We start from the raw sequence: 26,576 nt of genomic DNA, 5'->3' as shown, positions 1-26,576 counted from the left end.
CTGAGTCCTCAGTCCAACATCAGTCACCGCCTACTCACCCTTTCCTTCACTTGTTTGCTCACCCACTCACCTGTGTGCCTACCCACTCATCCTCTGTCAGTCTTGCCCAGCATCAAGGACAGACTGCACATTAAGGGCATCAAGAGTTCACCTGTGTCCTGGTGGTTACCACTCACTCCCCATTGAGGGGTTGGCCTCATTCAGCTGCAGGGTCTGCCTCTCTCCTCACACGAGGCACCACTGAGGGCAAGCCCACATCTGCAGTGGAGTGTCTCTGTCCCTGCCAGGGTCCAGCCCAAGGGGAGGCACAGTCAGGTGCTCAGGATTTGTGGGATGAACAAAAGGAGCTACTAATGAGTCTCACACTGCCCAGTTCAAGCCCTGCATGATCTGGGTGGGACAGATAACTTCCTTCAGCAGCTGCAAATTTCTCCCTTGCAGGGTCAGCCCTTGGGGCCCACCCAGGAGGAGTCCTACAGGGTGAGGGACTGCCAGCTCCCCACACCATCTGAAGGCCAGTTCCTACTGGCTTTGAGGTAGTGTCAGGCATAGAGTGACCCACCTGGCTCTGGGGGATCTGGAAGCCCCCAGCTCCTCCTCTTTGTGAGAGGCTTGCTTTCTCCAGGGCAGAAACACTTTCCTTCCTCAACCATGGTGTGACGCTCCCATGGCTCCAGTTGGATCCTGGCACCTTCCACTGGGGGAGCAACTCCCTCCTGGCACATGAAGCCTCCTTTGCAAGGGATGGGGGTGAGGGGAGGGGTTCCCAACAGGAATCCCAGAGCTGGTAAGGATTAGTAAGGGAATGTGGGCTCCCGCACAGAGAACTGCTCTGGTGGGCATGTCAGCTTGCCTCAGTTTCCAGCTCTACCCACCTCAGGCCAGCCTGGCTCCTGGCTGCACCCTGCTCCCTAGTCCTGGCTCCCAGTAAGCACCAAGTGGTGTTTGCAGAGTGACTGGGGTGGGAATATTTGGTAACTCGTTGTAGCCAAGCTCATCCCCAGAGCCCAGGGAACCCAACCCAGACTGTCCCTGAACCCAGCCCAGGCACTTCCTCCCTTGAGTAAGGGACAGCATTAGAAATAAAACAGAGGGTCACCTGGGTGCTGCAGTCGGTTGAGCGTCCAGCTCTTGGTTTCCACTCAGGTCATGATCTTAGGGTCATGAGATCAAGCCCCACACTGGGCTCCGGGCTGAGCACGGAGTCTGCTTGGGATTCTCTCTCCTTCTCCCTCTGCCCCTCCCACTTATGTTCTCTCTCTCTAAAAATAAGTAAATAAATCTTAAAAAGAGAGAGAATAAAACGAAGGGAAGGGAAGGGAAAGGGAAAGGGAAAGGGAAAGGAAATAAGACAGAAAGAATGACTCAGCAAAATTAGTCCGGGTGGGGTGGCCTCCCTATTTTTCCCATCCATGGGCTCGAGACCTCAGGACTGGCCACTTTGTCTAGAGGGCCTAAGCTTGCAGTTGCCAGGGGCAAAAGAGGTAGCCCTGGTGGGGGTTGGGGGGGTGGAGAGCCATCATCTCATGTAGAAGTTTCCCTTAGCAGGGGGTCCTCGAGATGGGGTCTGCTCTAGACTTCCTCCTCTTCTGAGCTTGGGAAGGGTCCTAGACTGATGGTAGCAGGAGAGCTGGACTTGAGGGCTTGGATTCTGTTCAGTGACTACCTTATCAGGATGGGAGCCATGTGAGCAGAGGATGAAAGAGAGAGGGAAGCTCTCCCCTGACATGGGGTGGGCAGGGAGGAGGGCCTCTGCTGAGTGGTCTGCTGTTGATCACCAAAAGCTGTGCTCGAGCCTGAAGGGCTGGCTGGCTGTCCTGGGACTTCTCGATTCTGGGAGCGTGCCTGGCTAGGACACAGGCTGCAGCTGGGGATTGTGGGAGAGAGGGTATGGGAAGATGCCCAAGAGGCAGCTAGTTTGGAACTCCTATAGAGAATTCCATGTTAGTCCAAACTGAACTCCTGTCCTGGGCTGGGCTGGGGAAAATATGGGCATCATCCAGGACAACAACCTGCCCCTGGGCTGGGCCTCTGAGCCCTCTCTGAGGTTACTGCTTCTTCCCAAGCCCACACACATTCTTCACCTAGCAACTCTTTGAGCCTGCATCCCTCTTTCCTGTACCCCAGGGAGAATAAAGAGAATGACTGCCCGTCCCTCAGATAAGCCTGGTCACCTTTTCCTCCCATAAACCCTAAGAAGGGGGAAGCCAAGTCTCATGATTCCCTTTCTGAGACAGAGAAGATGAGGCCGGGAGAGGAACCCCCGGCTCTCTGACAAGCACAGCCAGCCGGTCTTGTCCACCCCGTGGGGGAGGGGCACGGGTGCAGCTGAACCCTCCCACCACAGCCTGGCATCTTCCCTGCGACAGATGACTTCATGAAGCAGAGCCGGGGCATGTTGCTGCTCTACAGCATGAAGAACCCCAGCTTCCCCGAGTATATCTTCAGCAGCGAGAGTGGCATCATGTGTCTCGACATGCACGCGGACCACCCCTACCTGGTGGTGGTGGGCCACTACGACGGTAACGTGGCCATTTACAACCTCAAGAAGCCCCACTCCCAGCCTTCCTTCCGCAGCTCAGCCAAGTCTGGCAAGCACACGGACCCTGTGTGGCAGGTCAGCCTCGAACCAGGGTGGGAGAAGCGGGGATGGAACCCCTGGAGGAGGGACCTTGGGGAGGACAGGCCACAGGCAAGGGGATGGGGATGACAGCTTAGAGGCCAAGGAGCTGGGTGTGTGAAGGGGCAGAGAGGGGCAGGAGGTGGTAGCTGGGAGGTGAGGGGTCTGAGGCTGCGGAGCTGCTGTCAGGAGGGCCCCTCTCTGCCAAGGCTCTCTTAGGTGCAGCGGTCAGGGCCTCGTAGCCCATGGCTGGAAGACTCGAAGGCCTGACGGGCCTCTGCTAAGTCTGTCAAGGGCTCCGCGTATGGGCTTCCTCAACTCCCCACCAGGGCTCTCCTCTGCCGTCTGGGCTAGATTTGGAGCAACTCCCAGACAGGCGTAGATGCTGCACTCTGTCTGCCCTCTGGGCGGGGCTGTAAGGCCTGGTAGGTGAGGTCTGTCCCTGAGGCCTCTCTAGCATCCTTCTTCTCCAGACAGGCATAGGCTGGGACCATTACCCTGACACTGGAGCTAGATTTCACCCTATGTCTCCCATCTGGTTGCACTGGGAGTGGATTTCAACGTTTCATCTTCAGAAAGTCTCTTAGCTCTGGCTTTGTAGACCTTCCCTTACTGTATTCCAAAAGTCCCCCTCCTTCTGGGGCTGTGAACCCTTACCCACAGGCAGATCTGGGCAAATCTAAGGAGGGATTTCTTTTTTTTTTTTTAAAGATTTTATTTATTTATTTGACAGAGAGAGAGATAGCGAGAGCAGGAACACAAGCAGGGGGAGTGGGGGAGGGAGAAGCAGGCTTCCCACTGAGCAGGAAGCCCAATGTGGGACTTGATCCCAGGACCCTGGGATCATGACCTGAGCCGAAGGCAGACGCTTAACGACTGAGCCACCCAGGCACCCTAAGGAGGGATTTCTGCTTTAAGTTTCCCACGGTCTCTGCACTCATCAGGCAGTGCTGGGACTCTGTCTTCTCATCTTCCTCAGCCCCTGCCCTGATAGAGTCTCCAGGCAGACTCTGCACCCCTGCCTTCCTGGCTCTGAGCTCCGTGTGTCATGTGGACACCTGCCCTAGGCACTGGCTCTCAGCTCTCAGACAGCTCAGCTCCCTGAGCAGAGTGGGGGACTGGCCAGGCACAGGGGACATGATGCCCTCTTTGCTTTACCCTTTACCCAGAGCCAGGGCACAGAGAGAGAGGCACCTCCTCCCATGAGACATCTTCCCCCCTGCTCTCCACCAAAGCAGGAACCAAAGCTCACAGACAGTCTCAGGAGTCCTCTCCTCTGAAAATCCCACCTTCCCATCATCGCCTCCAGGCACACAGAGGTCTCGAGACATGCAGAGGATGTCTGCAGAGACCTTAAAGAACCAAGAGAGGAGAAAAGACCTGCTTTGATCAGACTAAACCAGCAGCAGGCCTGCCCATGCTCTCCCAGCTCAGATAGCCCAGAGCCACGCACAGAGCATCTCTGATTGGCCTGACCACCCTCCTCAAGCCCAGGAGAGGACAAGCAGCCAAGGCCAACCATCCGGCTACCACTCTGCTGTGTTCTTGGAATCAAATAGCAGGTTGGGAAAAGAAATGGGGCATGGAGAAGACAAGCTATCGCTTTCATTGGGTGGGCGCCGGAGAGACTGGAACCTACCTGGACACGGATGGCCTTCTGCTCTCCCACCATCCCGTTGGGGAAACAGGGCTAGTGCCTTTGCAAAACCGAAGACTCGAGAGTTCTCGGCTGAACTCGTGGCTTGTGACATGGGAGGGGCTGCCGGGCACTCACTTGCTTGCTGGTTTCCTAACTTCCCTCTTTGCCTCTAGTTTCCTCGCCCTTTCCTCATTCATCTATCCATTCAGTGACTCCTCTGTGTGCTCCCCTGGGAGCTGAAGGTGCTTAAGGGCTTGGTCCCTGGGGTTCCTAGTGGGGAGATAAGCACAGCCATGGGCTGCACAGGACAGGGCAAATGCTACCTGCGAAAGAGGGCTCTTGGGGGCACTGAGGGGGGACATGGAGATTGTCCAAGATAGGGAGCGGGGGGGTGGGGGGCAGGTCTTCCCAGAGGAAGCAACACCTGAGCTGAATTGTAAGGGATGAGAAAGCACTAATTAATAACAACTAAATGTAAGATGAGATCCTAGAATATAACAAAAAAGGATATTAGGAGGAAACCAAGAAAATCAAATGAAGTCTAGATTTTAGCTGAAAAAGAAGAAAGAAAGTATTAGTTAGATGAGAAAGGGTACAAAGGGGCGTCAGGCAGAGTGGCTGCCGGGGAACAACATGTGGAGCGCAGTGGGAGAGACAGAGAGGGTGGCGCAGGACCCAGGGAAGCACCAGCACCCTGAGTGAGTGTGCTTCTCCAGCAAGGAGGAAGCTTGTGCTTCGGAAGTCAGTGTTTCAAACGAAGTGCTAGTACAGGAACCCAAGATCTCAGAGGCGGGAACGGGGCTGCTTTGGTGAGTCAGGGGCCTGCTTGCTGGAGGGTCCCCTGTTGTCACCCCTCCCCCCCAGCCTCGAAGGTACTTTCATACGGTTCCTAAGAGCGCCCTCCAGTATGGTTTGAAAATGGCTGCCGAGCCATCAGGGAGTTTGGTGCAGAGAAGTAACGCAGTCATGTTGATGGCTTGGAGATGTCCTCTCACCACAGCATGAGAAACTTCAAAGCCTGAGCTATAGCAGGGACAGTGGAGATAGAAATGAGAAGGTAGGCTGAGTGCTTTGAGGCAGTAAAATCAACAGAAGGAAACGAGATGGCTATGAGAAAGGAGAAGAATTGGTGCTGCTCCCTGAGACTCCGCCTAGGAGAGCACCCAGGGAGGTGGGAATGACAGAGGAGGAGCAGGTTTGGCCAGAAGTTAATACAAGAAGCCAGAGGAACACCTACAATTAAAAGACGTCAGAGGAGGCATCCTACAGGCAGTGGGCTGTGGAAGCCTGGAGCTTGGAGGAAAGCTATGCTGGTAAATGGCACGTCAGTGACATCAGAGTCTAAGTCCTTCTTAAAGGGACTGTGTCTTGGAGGAGACTAGAGAGGTTCTGTTGGATCTCAAATGCCAGGCTGAGGCAGAAGAACTTTGTTCTGTTGGCAGCAGGGAGCCATGGAAGGTTTTGGAGCCAGGGAGAGAACTGTCTGCTCAAAGGGGACTAGGTTCCTAGCCCATGGCCCAGGCTACGGCCCAAGGGAGCTCATCTGGGTAGCCCAGCCCTGTTCAAGCCCCAACGTGAAGCCTCAACCAGCAACACTCTGTGTGTGTGTGTGTGTGTGTGTTCTGTGCTATACTGGGGAAGGGAGCAGGGAAGGATAGCTGAGCAGAGACTGGGGGCAGGCAGGTCTGCCCTAATCAGATAAGGCAGAAGAGAAGGAATCAGTTAAGCAGGCCCCTTACCATCTACTTCCTGGACATTCGTTCATTCTCTGAACCCCACTTACCACCTGCTCACCCCCCTTTATTCCTACCCTCCCACCTCCACCCCAGGAGCACGTGTGTGACTTATACACACACACACATACCTGCGCACTTGCAAACACACGCAGCAACCCCCATCGGGCATCGGGCTGCTAAGTGGGGTGTGAACTACAATTTCCATGCCTGCCGGTGGCTGCTCACTAAACACTTCCCTTTGTAGCTGCCTGGCCTTTGACACCCCCTGTCCCCTCCCCCCTTTAAAGAGCCTATCTTTACACAGAAGGAGAAGTGGTCCCAGCGTAAGGGCCAGCTCGGACTTATACCTCAGAGGCTCTGGGGTGTTCTAGGCCCCCCAGTGAAAAAAGAGCCAGCTGCCTAGACAGGCCCAGGCAGGACGGGCCCGCCCTTCTGTAGCTGTGATCAGCCATGCCTGGGGGTTGGCTGGGGACAGGCGACCCCCTCTCCCCCAGCCAGCCCCCTCAACAGCCATGGTGACAGCTGTGGTCACAGGCAGCCGTAATGGGTTCGGTCCTCCCTCACCGGGCCCCTACTTGTGACAGGGGGGAGGGACAGGGTCCCAGCATGGGAGGTCTGGAGGGAGCTGGAGGATGGAAAGCTCTGGGCACCCAGCCCCACCCCAGCTCTCTGGGACAGGACTTGGCCAGCCCTCCACATCTGGCAACAGAAACTTGAGCCTCAAGCGTGTCATCTTCATAAGACAACAGCTCTGTCTCCAAAACACTTTACCATATGTTTGCCTCCAGCCCTGAGAAGATGGGTGGGGCACGATTATTAACCCTGAGTTGAAGATGGAGGAAGGCAGCTCAAATCTGAGATTTGGGAGCAAGATCCTGGGAGCAGGAGCTAGTGGTGAAGTGAAGGCGGAAACAGGAGAGACTGCCTAGAGAAAGGCCAACCTGGAAGAGGGCACACCCCTCAAGCAAGCAGGAAAAAGCCCCCTGCAGAACCTTGGCACCCCAGTTCCTAGGATGAGGGTCATAACGGGGATATTCGCTAACATTTATTGAACCTTTAATATTTGCAATGTTCTCACATCAGGGCCTCGTATTCATGGTCTCATTTAACCCTTACAGCAAACCTATGCTGTTATGGTTCCTGTTTTACAAGTGAGGAAACTGGTTGATGGACCCTGTTCTTTCCAGGCCTGCCCACAGAAGGAGGATGAGCCCAGAGATGCCACTTTCTCCCTCCAACTGGCTCCTGGAACCTAACCCAGGGAGGAATTGGGCACCTCCACTGCCAAGCCAGTGGGTTAGGGCAGTGCCCTGAGTTGGCACGGTTACTCCAGAATGGTCAGGGACAGAGGGATGAGAGAGACAGAGATGGGTGGAAGGAGAGAGGGAGGGCCAACTGTGGGACTCTGGGAAATGGGCTCCCAGAACTTGCTTCTGAAGCTCACACGGATTCTTGAGGGAGCCCTGCTCAGCTCCCAGTCCTAACTCAACATCCTAGTAGTGTCCCGAAGCTCACAGGTTGGGATGTTTCAGGTCAGGTGGCAGAAGGATGACATGGACAACAACCTCAACTTCTTCTCTGTGTCATCTGACGGCAGGATTGTGTCTTGGACGCTCTTGAAGGTGCCTGTTTCCCAGAAAGTGTCATATAGGGTGGAGATGGGGAGTGGGGGAGGGTGCTAAATGGCAAAGGCAGCCTTCAGCCCTGCTGATGCAGCCCCACCCGTGTACCCTCCCCCATCCCTTCTGACCACAGAGCGAGCTGGTTCACACAGATGTCATCAAGCTGAAGGCGGAGGGCAACACCACGGATGGTCTCGATGGGTTGCAGCTACACACAGTGGGTAGGAACCCCAGCCCACTCACATCCAGACCTGACCACTTCACTCAGGCCCCGTGAGGGTCAGAGACAGTGGCCCTCCCCTTTTAGCAAGCACTCCCTCCTCCACTTGCGCTGGACAGAAGCCTGGACAGGAGGTAATGGGAAAGCTTGGCCCTGCTGTCCCTGTCCCGGAGCTTGGCTGTTTGCAGACCCTCCCTGTTTATGCAGATCCCATCCCTGTTTGCAGACCCTTGTTCCTGTTTATGCAGATCAGGCCCCTGTTTACCCAGATCCTATTCCTGTTTACTCAATTCCTGCCCTGTTTATGCAGAGTATATCCCTGTTTGCACAGACCATGTCCCTGTTTGCAGACCCTATCCCTGTTTACCCTGATCCTGACCCTGTTTAAATCAATCCCTGCCTTGTTTACCCAGGCCCCATTCCTGTCTGCAGAAGCCCTGGCCGTAAGCAGAGTCCCAACTGCCTGGGACAGGCAGCAGGCCTGACGGCCAGTTTCTGTTTGCCTGCCTGGCCCCAGCCCCTGCGAGAGCTGAAAGCCGGGGCTCAGGCTATCACAGGGGCCTGCTGGGTAGAGGAGGTGCTGGGAGCCTCCCTCCCAGAACCGGGCTAAAGTTGCTCTACCTCTTCTCCCAAGGCTGTGGCACCGCCTTTGACTTCCACAAAGAGATTGACTATATGTTCCTAGTGGGCACAGAGGAGGGAAAGATCTACAAGGTGAGGCAGCGCCGCCCTGTGCCAGCTTCTTACGGGGCCGCTTAGGCCCGAGAACCATGGGACTTTATCCTTCTCAACAGACCCTATTCTGGCAGACCTTAGGGTTAGTCAGTTCTAGAAAGCTTCTTGGGAGAAGTTAATGTAGTCTTGACTTGCTTGGGTGGCAGGAAGAGGGGATGACTGCAGAAAAGGGGATGAAAATCTAGAGGGTGACTTTAGCCCAGCCTGGTATCTTTCCCTCTGGGCCCTCCCTCCCTTCCTAGGAGTAGAAGAAGTAGAAGTGGGAGCGGGCGCTGGGGGGAGTTGGAACATTCCAAGAAGACTTCCTGGAGGAGATCTGGAACTTGAGCTGAGCTCTGAAGGCTGGGTAACACGAAAATTTAATCTCTGAATCTTGGGTGTGTTCCAGCCAGTAGGATGGAACTTCATGGCCAGTTTCTGTAAGGTCTCAGTGTTAGTAGGTGAACATCCTTCTGAACCTCCATCTATCCAGAAATAGCTCTGCTGCAAGCTTTTCTTAGGCTCAAAGACTCAGAATGTTAATTACAGACAGCCTCCCAGGAGCCCCCGAGGCCCAGCAGGAGCTGGTCTGAATGCAAAAGAGGTCCCCAACCCCCCTATGCCCGTCTGAATGGCAAGCATGGGAGAGGCAGGAGGGAGGAGACTAGTCAGTCACACTGTCTCTTGGAGGGAGAGAGAGGCGCATGCTGGTCTGGGCAAGAAACCCAATGGGAAATCATGAGATTGGGACTTGCTCCTGGCTCTGCACCTACTCTTACCTGGGCAAGGTGGGATGTTTATCACTGTTGCAAGGATTTTATCTGTGGGCTATGAGTGGACCCAGGGCTCTGTCTGTCTGCCCATAGGCTTTGGCCTGGACACAGGCTAGGGCACACCTCACCCAGGGCCCCCAGATCTGCTCTGCCTTGACTCAGGGAGAGAAGGCCTTCTCTACTTGGCCTGGAATCCTTTGGGCAGACTACAGCACTGTCTCTCACCCTCCAGGAAAACTCCCCAGCCCGTTAAGCCCCTCCTTTCTCTCTGGTCATGTTGAGGACACAGAGAAGAGCAGCCAGCAGCTTGGCCCCAGTTCAGCTATGACAGTGATGTGGGGACAGAAGAGGAGTCTTAGGTTCTGACTCTCCAGGGCTTCCAGGGAAGTGGTGGCTGCTGACTTCTCTCTCATTCCTAATCCCTGATCCTCCCACTGCCCTCACCCTCGCCCCAGTGCTCTAAATCTTACTCCAGCAAATTCCTCGACACCTATGATGCCCACAACATGGCAGTGGACGCTGTGTCCTGGAATCCATACCACACCAAGGTCTTCATGTCCTGCAGCTCTGACTGGACCGTGAAGATCTGGGACCACACCATCAAGTGAGAGAGCCATGCCCTCCCTCAGACCCCACCCTGGGCGGGGGCCTGTGGAACTCTAGCACTGTGAGTCCTCTGTGTGGTGAACTCTCCACCCCTCCACCACTGCAGGACTCCGATGTTCATCTATGATCTAAATTCAGCTGTGGGCGATGTGGCCTGGGCACCTTACTCTTCTACTGTGTTTGCAGCAGTCACCACCAATGGGAAGGTGAGTGCCCCCTTTGGACCCTCTACTAGAGATAGGATGAGGTATCCTAGGGTCTCCCCCCTAGAGAGCCATGCAGTGCCCTTACCAGGTAGAGGAAAGTGAGACATAAGGACTCTCTATTCTCAAGGGGTAGGCCAGCCAGGGCCCTGGTCAAAAGAGGAATCATTCATCCCACGAGGCCTCGAGGAGAGAATGGGGCTGTTCATCTTGAAGGACAGGACACTCTGGGGGATAAGATGCCGTGAGGAACAGTTATCTTCTCTGACGGCCCTGGGGAGGGAGCTACAGGATGGCAGAGGCAAGCTGGATGTAAGGAAAAACTTCTGGACCAGCATTTATCTGTGATTGAAATAATGTCTAAAAGGTAGCAAGGTCCCCATCCCTGGGAATGTGCAAGCGGAGTCTGAGGAAGGAAGATGGGAGGGGTCTGTGCAACACTGAGAATTGGTAAAAACTCAGAAGCAAACATTTTTTGAGGAAATTCTTGGATGCAAATCCATTTTTCCTTATGGCCTTTGATATAACCTGAGAGGCACCCACTCAAGGAAAGTCTATATAGTCGAAGGCATCACCCTAAAGTCAATCAGTCACCTATTTGCCGAACAGATGTTTACTAAGGGCCAACTATGGTGCCCAGCACCAGGGCAGGGCCTGGCGACTTCGGTCCCTGCAGTTATAGAGCTCACATTCTCGTGAAAGTAAAGGGACACAAGGCAACCACAAAATTAGCGTTAAGTGCTAGGCAGAGATGACCGGAGGAATTATGTGTGCACACGGTGTTCATAGCATTATTCATAATAGCCAAAAAGTGAAACAAACCAAATGTCCATCAATTGATGAATGGATAAACAAAATATGGTATATCTAAAAGGATTATTATCCAGCAATAACAAGGAATGAAGTATCAGATACATGCTACAACATGGATGAACTTGAAAACATGCTAGCGTAAGAAGTCGGTCACACTGTATGATTCCATTTATGTATGTCTAGACTAGGCAAAACTAGAGAGACAGAGAGTAGATTTGTGGTTGCTCAGGGCTGGGGGTGTGGGAGAACATGGGAAGTGACTGTTAATGGCACAAGGGTTCTTTTGGGGTGATGAAAATGTTCTAAAATTGGTTGTGGTGATGGTTGCATAACTATAAATATACCAAAAACCAAGAACTGTATACTTTTAAGTGGGTAAATGTTTTTGTATGTGAATTATATCTCAATAAAGCTATTATATTTTTTAAAAGAGAGAGAAAAGGAGTGATGTAAAAGAAAAGGACGGGGCGGTCTCTTAGAGTGGTCAAGGAAAGCTTCTTCAAGAGGTGACATTCAGGCTGAGAGCTGAATGACAAGAGCTAGCCTGGTGAAGACGGGGAGAGGCACTGCAGACAGAGGGAGTAGCTAGGGCAAATGCCCCGAGGTGAGAATGAGCTTGAAAGGGTCTCAGGGACAGGCAGGCAAGTGTGGCTGGGTCTAGGAAACAAAGGCGAGAGCGCAGGAAGTGAGAGTGGAGAGTGCAGAAATCTGGAGTAAGGAATCTGGATTTTATGTATACTGCCAAGGGAAACGTCTGGAGGAGTTTAGATAGTTTAAAGCTAAGTCTAGTGGCTGCATGGAGGATGAATGGTAGAGGGCAAGAGTGGAAGCGGAAAGACCCCTCAGGACACGGCCACAGTTGTCCAGGCAAGAGGTACTAAGGGCTTGGACTCAGGGAATGGTAAAAATAAGATTAAACATTTGTCTGAGCACCTTGCATATATTAACTGGTATAAACCCTGGCTCTGCCACTTACTGGCAAGTTACCCTTAAGAGCCTCTATCGCCTCATTTATAAAATAGGGCTAATAACAGAACCTACCTTATAGAGTGTCTGTGAGGATTATTAGGTGATACAACTATGTAACATGCTTGCCCAGAGTCTAGTACACAGTAAGTGTATGGTAGTTACTATTATTGTTAATTCTGCATAGACTTAAATTTTCTCCCAACCTTTTTATGTTCGGAAAACACATAATCAGAGACACAAATCCCCTCTCCCACTGCCTCCAGCTCCAGCTAGCCAGGCTTCTGTTGTGTTTCCCCAGAAAGCCCATGTGCTGGTTCTTCTGAGGTGGGGGACAGGGGCCCCCTTATCCTTGAGTGTGCTGACACCCACCTCTCCACAGACCCATGTGTTTGACTTGTCCATCAACAAGTATGAGGCCATCTGCAACCAGCCCGTGGTGGCCAAAAAGAAGAACAAGATCACCCATGTGCAGTTCAATCCTATCCACCCCATCATCATTGTGGGTGATGACCGTGGGCACGTCATTTGCCTCAAGCTCTCACCCAACTTGCGCAAGACGCCAAAGGTACAGACTTGGGTAGTTTGGGCAGCTGTAAGAAGTAAAGTCCAAGGTGGTGGGGGTTGAGAGAAGGGGGAGGAGCCAGGGGGTGGCCCCCAGCTTTCTAGCTTGGGAAACCCAGGGTCAGGATGGTGTCATTTGCCCAAATACGGAGCACAGGAGAAGCAGGTTTGTGGAGAGAAAATTAGATCAGTTTTGCCATGCTAAATCTAAGTTACCTGTGAAACTTGCAGGTGGAGACATCGGTAAGTAGGCGACTATATGGGTCCAAAGCCTGGAGAAGCACATAGACATCATTGGCTTGTTTAGTGTAGACCAGATTACCCAGGAAGGGGGCTTGGGGCTTAGTCACTGCTTCATTGGCCTCAGCTCCAGTGGTCCTTGAGCTGGGAGCTGGGGGTCCACACAGGGAAGAATGTGAAAAGGAAAAGAGGTTAACTAGGTCAGCAGCTAGGCAGTCCTCCTTGTGAGCTCCGGTTTCTTTCTGGGATTTGTACTGATCTGGAGGCCCTGCCCAGAGCCCCAAAGCCCTGAAAACAGGCTATGGAGGCCAGAGCCAGCACCTCAAAGTCTAGATTTCAGAGTCCTGATTCAGACCTAAGCATCCAGGCCTTCGAATCCAGAGCCCAGTCCTGCCCATTTGGGTGCTAAGTGAAGATACGGAATTTGCTTTCTGCCAGGTTCTGGGCCAGGATCAGAGCTGAGCCAGGGCTGGGCCAAGTTGCCCTGGTGACTACACCTCTCGGTTGCAATATGAGGCATTTATTTGCGGTTTGAGGCAAGGGCAGGGCCCTGTCTCTTTCAACTAGTGATACCTGCCCCGCCCTGCGCCCTTACCAAAGCAGGGGTCAACGTAACATCCCTCTGGTACCTGCCTGGTCTATTCCGCACCATGACCAGGAGACAAGGGCTAGGAGTTTGGCCGGGCCTGTAATTGTAGCCAGCTGGGGGAGGGGGTGGACTTGGCTATAAATACTCAGAAGGCTGCTAAGCGCCTGCAGCTGTGGCCTAGAGTCTGTGGTGGGCTGGGGGTGGTGGGGTGGGGTGGGAAGGGATGGGATGGGGTGGAGGGTCGGGCATGGTCTGAAGCTCTTTGCTGAGCCCAGCAAGTTGGTCTCAAGGAGGGGGAAGGAGACAGCACAATTTGTGGAACAGATAAAATCTGCTCTTAATATAGTGAGGAGAGAGACCCAGGCTTGAGCTGGCAGAGCTGGACAGCCCAGTGGGAGGGGCAAGGGTACAGCCATCACACCTGGAGGGTGGAAGATCTGGGTGGGGGCCTGCCCTGCTCACTCTGACCCAGAGAGGCAAGGATCTCCCACAGTCCCAACTCCTCTCAGAGCAAGGGTCAGCCCTAGCTAAGAGGGCTGGGCTCTGCGTATCTGGGGACCTGTATCTCTGAAGCCCTGAGGATATGGGTACCTGGGGAGCAGAGGACCTGAGCGGGTGACAGCTGGGGGCTAGTGCTCCAGTGGATTGGAGGTTCCCGTGAAATTGTCATCTGATCCTATCAGTAGCCAAGTGATTTGTTCAAAAGGAAGTCCTCTGAGCATCCTTACTGCCCCTCCTCTTTGGGCTGCAGTCTCCCTGTCCTTCCCAGGAGGGTTTGGCCAGAGGCCCAACTTCCTGACCCGGGAAGCTTCCTCTGGTGTCAGAGCACAGCCTGTCAAAGGTCAAAGGCTATCTTTCCCTCACTACAGTACAGGTGGGAAACTGAGCCCAGAAAGGCAAGGGACTTGCCCAAAGTCACATAGGGAGTTAATGACAAAGCTGGAACTATAAGCCAGGTCCCAAACTCCCAGGGGATGGGGTGAGGCCAAGAAGAGAACACTAACTTGATTTGGAAGGGAGGATAGTTAAAGGAAAAGACATCTTTGTCCTCTGCCTAGAGAGTGTAGAGGTGAGCTGGCTAGTGGCAAAGGCACTGGGCCACAAGGGGGGGTGGGGGACAGGTTTGGGAGCAGGTGCGGCGGTCACACCAGGAGGAAATCTGAGCTCCGCATGGTGTCAGTAGCCAGGATGGGGCCAGGAAGGGGCCTGCTGGCCATGCACTCTCTCCTCTCCTCACAGCCCAGGCCAGACCCAGGCTGGGTCCTCAGCAGGCGAGGCTGGAGCGGGTGCCAGCGAGCAGTGGGCACAGGTGGCTGAGAGGCAGGGCAGGCGGGGGGTGGGGGCTCTGGAGCAGAGGAAAGGCAGGAAACGGCAGCCGCCAGCCTAGGCCATAGCCCGCTGCCTGGACAGAAGGGAGGATGGGACTGGGGCTGGTCTGCTGTGGAGCTCTTGGGGCCTGTGACACATACCCCAGTGTCCCAATTCTCGTTTTCTCGGGGCATTAGAGTGCCCTGTAGGCTGGGGTGAGGGCTCATAAATTTAGGATCTGCTCTTCTGAGGGACAGTCCCAGCTAAGGACATCTGGAATCACATGGGGTGCCTCATGTGCCCTCCTGGGTCTCTTGACAGACTCCTCCACCCTGGGTATGTCCGAAACAGCAGGCCTGGCCCCAAATGTCTCCCACCTGTGGCTTTGTCCATACCTCTCTCCCTCTGCAAACACACACCCCTTAGCTTCTTGTTAGGACTCAGCCAGGACCCCTCCTGTGGGAAGGGTGGTCCCAACAGTCAGAGGCCTTACCTCTCCCCGGAGCTACAGCTCTCCTAGCCTGAAAGGCTAGTTCCTCTGAGGGTTAGTGGGTAGATACCTTCTGCCACTCCTCCCAGCATCAAGACCATTTATTGATCCGAGATTCAGAGCCAGACTGAATGTTTCTCGGAGGCCCCAGCTGGGCCCAGGTCTCCTAACCTGAGTTGGGGCTGAGGAGAGGCAGGGATCCAGAATCTAACTGGCCGGGAGAGGGGCAGGACAAAGCTGGGGCAGGCTGGGCAAAGGAGGCAGAACTGGGACCCAGAGAAAGGTGGCCCATCCCTCACCATTCCCCCTCCTCCATGTACTTCTCCCCTCCCCAGGAAAAGAAGGGGCAGGAGGTACAGAAGGGTCCGGCTGTGGAGATCGCAAAATTGGATAAACTGCTGAACCTGGTGAGGGAAGTGAAAACCAAGACCTGAGGGCCTAGCCTCAGTCCCTGTCCCATTTTTTGAACCCAGTACTTGTAACCCCTGACCCTGGTACCCAAGCCCAGCCTTAGTACCCAGTATGTGACCCCCACCCCTGATCAGGTCCCAGAATCTACCATCAGCACTCTACTTCGGCCCTGGTCCCAGCACCTCACCCCAGGACTTGGCCCTCAACCATTATCCCATCCTACTTTGCACAAATAAACCGGTGTCTGGAAACTCACCCCACACCTTTATTTTTGCTACTGCAGGGCCCTCAGGAAGAGGAGGAAATCTCAGGGTAGAGCCATAGTTCCATTTATTATCCAGCAAACAGTGGGAGGACCCGAGGAGGGGCCCAGCCTGGACGCCCTCCCGTTATTGCCATGGATTCCAGTTTGCTTCCCCAACCTCAAGGGCCTGGAGGCAATTGGCCTAGGGAAAGGTAGCCCCAGTCCCTGGCCCTCAGTATGGAGCAGAGTCAAGATGGCCCTGGCCCTAGCACCAACTCATGAACCCCCACCCCAGGCCTGTACGAAGGGCCACCAGAGTGCCTCGTGGGGCTAGACCGGCTAGACTCTGGGCTGCTAGGTCCAGCTCCAGACAGGCTGGACTCTGGGTTCTGGACCCCAGGCTGGCTAGACCCTGGGATCCTGATTCCAGGCTCTGGGAGGGGCAGACTTAGGCCCCAGACTCCAGGCTCGGCGAGGGGCCGTCAGGGCTGCAGCAGGTAGCTGCCTTCATGGCTGGGCTTCTGAGGCGGGGGTGCCTTCTCAGGACAGGGGCCAGGGCTGGAGTTGGGACTGGATTCCGAGAGAGAGTCGATGTCCACAGAGCGGGAATGGCAGGCCCAGCAGAGAATGACCCAGAGCAGCAGCAGCAAGAAGCCTACAAGGCCGTTGCAGACGATGGCAATGAGGGCCCCCTGGGAGATGGCTGCCCCCATGACAGGCGGCACCCTCAGACCAGCCCAGACCACGGGGCTGGCTCAGTGGCAAGGCCCATGCCGAGGCGGAACTCCAGTATAGCCGGCCCTCCAAAGAGGCTGTCCTGTCCACACACTCAATGATTCCTGGGCAGTGGATGTCCACCTGCAGTCCTGAGCCTGTGGCAGGTAGAGAGCAGAGGAGAGGGTGGTGAGGAGGCAGGGGTAGGCTGAAGGGGTAGGGTGAGGCCTAGGAGGAGAGGGGTAGAGAACAGAGTCCTTTCCCACATCTCTGGCTTCCCTGGCAGAGGACTCTGGGTCCCAGCAGGTCTAAATAACCCACAGAGCCAAGGCCCCATCCTCAGGCCTGGCTCTGGGCACCTGGATGCGGGTGCGGCCACAGTGGGAAAGCTGGAGTAGACATCCTACATCTCAATCTCCTCAGAACCAGTGGGCATGGCCTGGCCCTGCCACCAAGCTTCCAGCTCTCAAAAGCACTGTGTTGAGTGGATGAGACTAAGGAAGCCCAAGGCCTTAGAGGACGGGGATTGTAACCAGCACTGGTGTGGCCTGGGCACCTCCCCCTACGCAGGACTCCAGCCAGCCAGCCCGGGAGGCCTCCAGAGGTGCGAGCTCAGACAGAGGGAACTTTGTGGAGGCCCCGGCACGCATGTGTGGCCTGGGTACCCAAGGCGGTGCTCCCAGGTGTGCCTCTCTGTGGGACTATCTCTCCAGGTCAGTTGTGCGTGTCTGTGTGTCTGGCTCTTAATCTTTCGGTGCCCTTGCCTAGACGTGTGCCTCCGCCTCTGCATACCCACCTCTGTGTTTGTGCAGCTGTCTTTCTGTGTGGCTCTCTTTTTACCTGTCTCCGTGTGTCCCCATCTCTGAGTGTATCTCTTTTCTCTGTGTATATGGGTCTCTTGTGTCTCTCGGTCTCTCTTTTCTTCCCTGCTGTGTGTCACTCTGTCCCCGTGGACGCGTCTCTCTCCCCTTCTCCGTGGGGTCTGTCTCTCTAGTTCTGTGAGTCGCGTGTGTCTCTTTGTGTCTGTCTCTTTCTCCCCGGCTGCGCCTCTATGTCTCCATGTGGGTCTGGGTCTCTTTATCTCTGTCTCTGGTTCTCGGTCCCCGTACCCGTGGGGGGAGGGCCCCCCCTTACCTGAGTTGAGCCCGGTGCGCGCCCGCGGGAGGGTCCGGGGCGGCGCGATGCTGGGTGCCGACTGAGTCTCTGGAGCCTGCGGGCGCGGGGCGGGGGGGAGGGGGGGGGCGGGAAGAGGCGGGCAGGGGCGATGTGCCCTCCCCCGGCCCTCCCCCTCGGCCGCGCAGCCTCCGCCGGCCGCTCCCGCCGCGGCGCGACCGGGTCGGCCTCTGCCGCGGGCGGTCTGCGGCGAGCCGGCACCTCCTCTCCCTGGGGCGGTGCCTCCTCCGCGGCCGCGGCGGCTCGCTAGCTCGTTCGGCGGCGTTCGGGCGGCGGCGGCTGCGGCCCGGGCACGAGGTTCGGGTAGGCTCGGCTACGTTCGGCTACGTTCGGCTACGTTCGGCTGGGCTCGGCTGGGCTCGGCAGGCAGCAAAAACAGCGGAGAACCCCGCTTCCTGGGAGGCCGGCGGCCGGCGGCCAGTGGCCACTGGGGGGTGGAGCCATCTCCGCGCCGCTGCCGTCATTCAATTGGCTGGCTGCGCCAGGCTCCCGGACGATTGGTCGCGCGCTGGGGTGGGGACTGGCTCGCCGCTTGTGCAGGCGTGGGGCGGGGGCGAGAGAAAGACTGAAGGGGCTGCTAAGTCTTGATCCGTCTGGAGGAAGGGGGTGGGAACGAGGCCCACCTACTTGCGGGGATTTCTTGCACCTTCAACACCTGGAAGAGCTGCGCACAACATCCGAGAAAGGCCTCTGTACCCTCATACGTGAGGAGACTGCCCATCCATATCTGCCTCTGCCCGCATCGTCCAAGGAGGAAGGCCTTGGGTCCCCATATCTAGGAGGAGACTGAACGTCCTCATCTTGGAAGCCCCCTAGACTTCTACACAACCACTCCCAGCTGGGGGTGGACTCCGCATCCCCACTTTAGAGGGTCTGTAGGTGGCTCTACATTCCCTGGCCCCAGGAGGTGTGAGCAGCTCTGCCAACACAAGTTCTTTGGGCGTATTTATTGAGTTCCTACCCAGTACTGGTCGCGGGTTCGTGCTTTGCTGCGCTGTGGGGGAGCCTAGGTAGAGAGTAATGGGGTATTCCGAGAGATCGGTCAGCCAGGGCTGGAACAGGACCAGGCATGACGCTCCATCCTAGAATCTCTCCTAAGAGGAAGATCAGCTTGGGCAGAAGCCTGTCAGGTAGGCCTTCCTACCCGACCTCATAGGTCAGTGATTCCTAAGTGTTCTGAACTGGACCCTTTTCTCGTCCTACTCTACATATTCGCCATGGATGCTCACATCCCTAAAGCTATACCATGAAGACTCTCAGTGCTCCCAAATCCAGCATTACTTTATCTCTGGAATTCTAGCCATAGATCCAAGTGCCTTCCAGAATCAGGGGGGTGTTGATTCCTGGTTCTGCCATTTAACTAACTTTGTGATCTTGAGCAAGTTACTCACCCTCTTTTAGCCTCAGCTTCCTCATCTGTAAAGTTGTTGTAGTAATAGGTACCTCTCAGGGTTGTAATTCACCAATTCATTTATACCCGACCCACCACATCTTAGCAAATGCCAACTGACACAACGCCAAGGACCATATGGCTAAGGGGCCCCTTCCCTCAATGCCATGAAATTCACATGAGATCCCTATAAATCCAAATGCTATCTTGAAAACAAGAAAGGGAAGGGTAAGATAATTTGAAATACTGAGTCATACTTACAGACTGTCTAAAATAAATTTTTGGACCTACTGAGTTTACCATAATGGATTAATTTTAGTTCCCCTGCCCCTGTTACCCAGCAGGGTGGGGGCATTGTGAGCAAGATCAAATCAGTTCTAGGAAAGAGAGGAGACCTATATTGTTGCACATCTGAGTGTAATGTGAGTGAATTTGTGACCCAGCTGCAGGAGTTCAGATTTTATCCTGGAAACAGTGGGGAGCCACTGAAGAATTTTGAGCAGAGGAGTAAATGTGATCATATCCAGAAATTACAGGGATGATTTGGGCTGCTAGGTGGAAGGGGAGATTGAAGGCAGTTGAGACAAAGGACTGAAATGATGTAGGGGAAGAGGATTGGAGAGAACAAGAGAGCACTGAGAATATTTGGGAATTACCATTGGCAGAACTTAGACACATAGACCTACAGGATATGGGGAGTAAGAGGGAGGGAAAAGTCTGGGATAACTTCCAGGTTGGTGACTAGGGATACTGTGATTCCCTTTACTGAGATAGAAAACAGGAGAGGAGGGGTGTTTCAGCAGGGGTCTGGGGTGGTGTGTGGGGGAGGTGGAGGATGATGAATTCCATTTTAGATATGCTAGATTTGAGGTACCAATTGGACACTCAAGTTGAAATGTCCCATATACAGTTGGATAAGTATGCCTGAGGTTCAGACTGAAGACAACATTTTGTGAGTTATCAATAAATGAGTAATAGTCAAATCAGAAAAGTGGATGAGCAGGTTGCCTGTGTGGCTCAGTCGGTTGAGCTTCTGACTCTTGATTTTGTCTCAGGTCATGATCTAGGGTAGTGAGATTGAGCCCCACATGGAGCCCCACGTCAGGCTCTGCGCTAGGTATGGAGCCTGCTTAGGATTCTCTCTCTCCCTCTCCCCCTTCCCACCCCCTCCCTCTCTCAAAAAACAAAAACAAAAATACATAATCAGATACTGAAACCTAAAAACAGGGATGCTTCAGGAATAACTGGAACTAATAGACACAAAAGCCATTAGGATCTCTCTCTACTTCTCATCTCTGTTACTTTCTGCCAGGCTCCTTCATTTCCTTCCCCTGCCCTGCCCAGCCCCCACCATCCCCACCACCAGACTGGCTTCTAGTGTTTTTCTGGTCCACATGGTGAAAAACATCACTTCAGACAATCCCAAAGCTTAAAAATATTATTGTCTAGGTATCCAACAAGACACTGGCTTCTTTTTCTTGGTTGCAGTTTGCAAATTCCTCAGGAAGTGCTCTGATTGGCTCAGCTTGGGTAGATACTTAACTCTGGACCCCATCAACTGTGGCCAAGGAATGGATGAAGCTCAAATTGCCTAACATGGCTCACATGAAAACCCCATGAACATTGTGGCAGGGGAGGGGGGTCCTAAGAGAAAAGAGAATGCAGAATGGCAGGTGTTCGCTGTAGCCCACCCTTTGCTTGCCCAACACACACACATTATTTTCCTACATATATATGATTCCAAAAATGTCCTCACCTACATATTCCAACCATTCCACTATACATATGCCAATAAATTCACCTCCTCTCTAGTGGAGGGCAACTCAATGACACATCTAGCTCCTGCTTCTGGGAATTATATCATAGGACCACTGTTCGTCACATATAAATTCTCTGCGTAATGTCCCTTCGTGCTCCAGTTAGGTTTCTATAAGGTGTGAATATGGCTTCTAATAATCTCATTACCTTTGTTTGAATTGCCTTTGAACTACCTTTAAACCACTACCCCCCTGCCCAAAAATAACCCCCAAAACTCCTGATATCTAGCGATGGAAGAAATAAAGAACAAAATAAAAAGAAGGCTCTGTAGAGTGGTCAGTAATCCAGAGCATCATATATTTTTTGGCCATGAATGACAATGAAAATGGTGGGCCATGAATGACGATGAAAATGGCATCTGTTTGTTGACTCACATCTTTGGCTACAGAGTTTCTCAGTCAGCCAATCTGCCTGCCCCAGGTTTTGCCCACAAGGATGTGATCCCTTATCCAGTGTTCTGAGAGCATCATTGTGGAGGATTTCTCTGTGGGGCACTGTACTGATTAGCACTACACTTTCTGGTGGTGTTTTAGGGATTATCCTGGGATTGAGCAATCACAGATCTCTGCATTTATGAGATTGGGTGTGGTTTTATTTTCCTCCCAGATCATACAATTCTTTTAAAATCATAATCAGCTGTCTGTCAGTTTCATCTGGGGGAGAATTCGTTTTGCTAATAAATTATTCATCCTAAAGCACTCTTCCCCCCTAGTTTAAACAACTCTAGGGATGCCTGGGTGGCTCAGTCAGTTAAGCGTCTGCCTTTGGCTCAGGTTATGATCCCAGGGTCCTGGGATTGAGCCCTGCTTCAGGCTCCCTCCTCATTGGGAAGCCTGCTTCTCCCTCTCCCTCTGCCACTCTTCCTGCTTGTGCTCTCTCCCTCTCTCTCTTTCTCTGTCAAATAAATAAATAAAATCTGTAAAAAAAAATAAACAACTCTGAAATCAGAATACAGTCCTACAATTAATTGCATAAAATAGTTTTTTAGCCTCTTTTTTTTTTAAGATTTTATTTATTTATTTGAGAGAGAGAGAGAATGAGAGAGAGACAGAGAGAGAGAGCATGAGAGGGGAGAGGGTCAGAGGGAGAAGCAGACTCTCCGCCGAGCAGGGAGCCCAATGTGGGACTCGATCCCGGGACTCCAGAATCATGACCTGAGCTGAAGGCAGTCACCCAACCAACTGAGCCATCCAGGCACCCAGCCTGTTTTCTTCTAGTACTGTTGACCCTGCCTTGTACAATGCAGGGGTTAGGGGCACCAAACCCTTGCACAGTCAAAAATCCATGTATAACTTTTTTTAAAACTTTTTTTAAGTTTAGTGTTTTAGTAATCTCTACACCCAATGTGGGGCTTGAACTCACGACTCTGAGATCAAGAGTCACATGCATTCCCCACTGAGCCAGCCACGTGCTCTCCATGTATAACTTTTGACTCCTTCAGAACTTAACTACTCATAGTCTACTGTTGACCAGAAGCCTTACCGATAACAAACAGTTGATTAACACATATTTTGTATATATATTATATAATGTATTCTTATAATAAAGCCAGAGAAATAAAATGTTACTAAGAAAATCATAAGAAAAATACATTTACAGTACTATAAAAAAAATCCGCATATAAGTGGACCCATGCAGTTCAAACCTGTGTTGAGGGTCAACTGTAGTTCATAAAATAACTTGCCTCAAGTAACGGATGGAACATGAGATTTATTAAATATAGTAATTTCATCAGAGTTCTTTTTCACAAATAATAGAATCCACCCTGGATAATTAAAACATAAAAGGGATTTGTTAAAAGATACTATTTAGCTCAGAAATGTTAGGAGGACTGGGGAAATGAATTTGAGGCTCAGTTTCTAGAAACAACACTCAAACCATACCACACAACCTGCTGAGGACACTGCAGCCATTGCCCCTCCAAATACTAAGTACCAAGAGTTTACTCTGCCTGCCAGCTTTACAAGCTCTGTAGCATTTCTGCGGTAAGAACTCAACATTGCAACCCCTGGGAAACCACCCCTGTTGCCACTACCACCCCCCGAAAGGGGACACTTATACTACCAGCAATAGCAGAAATTGAAGCCTTTTGTCCAACCCGCTTCCTTCCTGTATCAGTCAGAGTCAGGCAGGTAACAACGGTTATGAACAACCCCAGATCTTACAAAGATGGATTTCTTGCTCATGCTACAGTTCTGGCATGGGTGAAGTGGGGAGGAGGAGTCTGCTCACTGTGACCACTCAGGATCACAGTGATGATGGAGGTTTCACCATCTTAGGATGATGCCTTTCTTTCCTTTCTTTCTTTCTTTCTCTCTCTCTTTCTTTCTCCTTTTTTTCTTTGTTCTTTCTTTCTTTTTTAAGGATTTTTTAAACTAATCTCTACAACCCACGTGTGGGGCTTGAACCTACAACCCCAAGATCAAGAGTCGCATGCTCTACGGACTGAGCCAGCCAGGCATCCCTATGCCACTTTCTTGATTGGAACCTTCAGCGTTTGCTGTGGTAAAGAGAGTGAGGGAAAATGTACATTGGCTCCTGCTCACATTGCATTGATCAAAACAAATCTCATGGCCATACCTAACATCAACAGACAAAGAAGGGCAACCCTCCTGGTGCTCAGAAGGAAAGGAGAACCAGAAATATTGAACTTTAGTGATATTTACTCACTCGTATTATAGCTCACTTCCAAATCAAAGCCTCACATGGGGCCAAGTAGCAATGTCTATAAACAAGCTGCATAGGATGTTGCAAATTTTAGTTCTGACTACTGTACTAAGGAGACTGGATTTTAAAATGTGACTTTTCCCATATAGGAAAACTATTTAAAAGGTGAAGGACATCTATGAATACAACATATTTCTACTACCATAATCAATACTAGAAATTTGTAGAACCATGCTCTCTGAATCCTCAGGTTTGCCACAAAAATGCAGGAGCTGTGCAAGCTCTTGGAGCAATTTCTCTTTTTTAGGACTATGTTTTTCATAATGCTAAAAGGGGCACTTTCAATCCCTCTAACTATGCCTTCTGGCTTCATGGGAAATCTTAGGCTGGAGTGACAGGGCTAGAAGCCTTTCTTCTTCAACCTGCCCTGGAATGATGCCCTTCCCTCACTTGCATTCCAGTCAACTCACTTTACAATGAGAAGCACCATCATATTTGCCTGACAGGGTAGGAACATCCAAAATGGGTGGTCTGCAAGCAGTTAGGGGCCAACAGAGTAAGTATTTTGCTTGGATAAGGAAGTGTGTTTCAGCCTTGACCTCAAACTGCTAGAAGCTAGATCATCCTGCATCATGCTGAATTGCAGAAGCTGAGTTCTTGGCTCTTGTCCAATGTTGATGGTGAGGAAACTGAGAGGTCCTAGCAATCAGGATGGTGGTACACAGGGAGAGTCCGAGAAATTGGGAAGCCCTGCTTGTTGTCCCCACCCTGTCTCCTCTCCTTTTTTCTCTCCAGACAAGCTTCCTATGCTTCTCTAGCCCATACAATAAAAAACCCAGTTTCTGACAATTCTCAGCTTTACAGCTTAAATCCAGGTATACCCAGCAAGATGTTGGCTCATCTCTTTCAGTTTCAGCTTCAAAATTCCCAGGGACTTGCTCTTATCAGCCTGGCTTTGGTCAGATGCCATTCCCTGTATCAGTGATCCATGGCAGGGTAGGGAGGTCATAATATGCTGGCTCCCATGATAACCATATGAGTGAAAGGCAGTTCCCACCAGAAGGGAGGGCCATCCAAACAAAATATAAAGGAGTCCACCATACTAACATTAATGGATGCAGGAGAAAAGATAAATCTGCAAAATAAATAAGGAAGTAGCTGTCACAGAGGTAGAAGGAAAACCAGGAAGGAACATAGTTTCAGAGAAGCCAAGAAGGGACAGAGGTTCAAGAAAGAGGGAGGGGTCAGCAATCCAGAATGTCAAAGAGAGGTCTAGTAGTTATAGAAAAGGGAACCAGTGGACTCAAAAGAAAGGAGGTTGTTGATTATCTTGGCAATAAGTTGTTCCAGTGGGCAATGGACAATGGGAAATGGAGATGGGGTATGTGGGAGCCACCAGATCTGGAGTGGTTTGATGAGTAAGAAGCTGATACAATATAGATGACTCAAGATGATTATTGTTAAAAATTGGGGGGAAGGAGAATAGATATAGAAAGATGTGGAACCAGAGGAACTTTATATTCAATTTCTAGAAATTTCTTTTTTTTAATAAAGATTTTATTTATTTATTTGTCAGAGAGAGAGGGCTCAAGCAGGGGGAGCTGCAGGCAGAGGGAGAAGCAGGCTCCCCGCTGAGCAAGGAGCCTAACTCAGGACCGATCCCAGGATCCTGGGATCAGGACCTGAGCCAAAGGCAGCCGGTTAACTGACTGAGCCACCCAGGTGTCCCCTAGAAATTTCTTATGTGTTTCTTACATGGGCATGTTTAACTACTGGTGGGAAAGAACCTGAAGAAAGAATGTAATTGATAGCTAGGGCGCCTGGGTGGCTCAGTCGGTTAAGCAGCTGCCTTCAGCTCAGGTCATGATCTTAGGGTCCTGGGATGGAGCCCCGTGGTGTCAGGCTCCCTACTTAGTGGGGCGTCTGCTTCTCCCTCTCCCTCTGACCCTCCCCCTGCTTATGCTCTCTCTCAAATAAATAAATAAAATCTTTTTTAAAAAAAGAATATAATTGATAGCTATTTTTATTAATACTGTCCATCTCCCTTGGGCTGTGCAGATCCAGGCAGGCAGGGACAGGGACAGAAGTTAAAACCTGGCAGAAGGTATGAACCACTTCAACTTTTCCTAGGCCATACTAGCAAGTAGGGCAGAGATAGGAGGTGACTGACCTCAGCATTGGGTGACCCAGGTTGGGCCCCAGGACACACCCAGGGCCCTGGGATTGCACTGTGTTCTGTGCCCAGACAGAGAGGACTTGTGTGAAGGGCAAAGGATCCCAAGGCTGGAGCCAGTCCTCAGCGGGTGGGGGTAGGGTGAGCATAAAGCAGTCATACTCTGGGATAGGCAGCCTTGCCATGACTTTGCTCTGATTTCCTTATCTTGAAACCATGCCTATTCCTACCTTTACCCATCCACCCACTCACTCCTCAGCGTCCCTGCCAAGCTGCCACCTGCTTTCTCAGATCCACTTTCCTACCTCGCATCACTCCCCAGCCGCTGCCCCCACCTTCTGCTCTCATCATCCCTGGAGCTGGCTCACCAAGGTCACTTTCACCTCCTTGTCACATCCAATGAATATCTGTTAGTCCTTATCTTTTTGACTTCTCGGCAGCAGTGAGGTTGTTGATCCCTTTTTGAAACTCCATCTTTCATTGTCTTCCATGAAGCCACCCTCTCTGGGAACATTTATTCCTCCTCCTAAAACAACTCTTGTTTTCTTTGTTTATTTTTTAGAGAGGGAGAGGGGGGAGGGGACGGGCAGAGGGAGAGGGAGAGAGAATCTCATGCAGGCTCCATGCCCGGCGCAGAGCCCACAGGAAGCTCGCTGGATCTCACAGCCCAAAAGCAAGAGTCGGACACTTAACCAACCGAGCCACCCAGGTGCCCCTAAAACAACTACTGTTAATCAAGCGCCTAGACTCTGTCAGAGCTTTACATTCATCATAGATATCCCTCACCTGCATGCAAGACAGGCCCATGGAACAGATGAAGGAACTGGGACTGAAGGTCATCAAGAGGTTTTCCTTAGGCCCCAGAGCAGCTGTGATAGAGTCT

The 26,576-nt window shown here is 52.2% G+C and overlaps 3 protein-coding genes across 3 annotated transcripts in view; 1 reads left to right on the top strand and 2 right to left on the bottom strand.

Moving 5' to 3' along the window:
* The window catches only part of DNAI1 (dynein axonemal intermediate chain 1), a 39,442-nt gene extending 23,673 nt beyond the window's left edge, over positions 1-15,769 (top strand). Inside the window, exons 13-20 of the mRNA XM_035016611.1 lie at positions 2,370-2,617; positions 7,528-7,617; positions 7,751-7,838; positions 8,472-8,551; positions 9,780-9,928; positions 10,037-10,136; positions 12,295-12,480; positions 15,439-15,769. Coding sequence (XP_034872502.1) covers positions 2,370-2,617; positions 7,528-7,617; positions 7,751-7,838; positions 8,472-8,551; positions 9,780-9,928; positions 10,037-10,136; positions 12,295-12,480; positions 15,439-15,537 — 1,040 coding nt within the window. The 3' untranslated portion in view covers positions 15,538-15,769. The remainder of the gene's footprint in view (positions 1-2,369; positions 2,618-7,527; positions 7,618-7,750; positions 7,839-8,471; positions 8,552-9,779; positions 9,929-10,036; positions 10,137-12,294; positions 12,481-15,438) is intronic.
* The window catches only part of FAM219A (family with sequence similarity 219 member A), a 120,889-nt gene extending 103,201 nt beyond the window's left edge, over positions 1-17,688 (bottom strand). Inside the window, exons 1-2 of the mRNA XM_035016451.1 lie at positions 17,607-17,688; positions 12,693-12,867 (exon numbers count right to left, since the gene is read on the bottom strand). The gene's annotated coding sequence lies outside the window, so the exon portion shown is untranslated. The remainder of the gene's footprint in view (positions 1-12,692; positions 12,868-17,606) is intronic.
* Positions 15,822-17,688, bottom strand: ENHO (energy homeostasis associated). Its single transcript, XM_035016456.1, has 2 exons — positions 17,607-17,688; positions 15,822-16,630 (listed from the first exon to the last, which is right to left on the bottom strand). Exon 2 carries the CDS (start codon positions 16,469-16,471, stop codon positions 16,241-16,243), a length of 231 nt encoding a protein of 76 aa, XP_034872347.1. The 5' UTR covers positions 16,472-16,630; positions 17,607-17,688; the 3' UTR covers positions 15,822-16,240.
* Positions 17,689-26,576: the final 8,888 nt, after the last annotated feature.

The sequence above is a fragment of the Mirounga leonina genome, unplaced genomic scaffold (genome assembly GCF_011800145.1).
Source record: "Mirounga leonina isolate KUSES-001 unplaced genomic scaffold, KU_Mleo_1.0 Mir_170, whole genome shotgun sequence".
In the NCBI taxonomy this organism is placed as follows: domain Eukaryota; kingdom Metazoa; phylum Chordata; class Mammalia; order Carnivora; family Phocidae; genus Mirounga; species Mirounga leonina.
Note: the sequence above shows the minus strand (reverse complement) of the source record. Positions and strands in the feature narration are given on the sequence as shown.

Bases quoted from the DNA above. Each gene is read 5' to 3' on its own strand.
- ENHO (XM_035016456.1), bottom strand. From the start codon at position 16,471: ATGGGGGCAGCCATCTCCCAGGGGGCCCTCATTGCCATCGTCTGCAAC.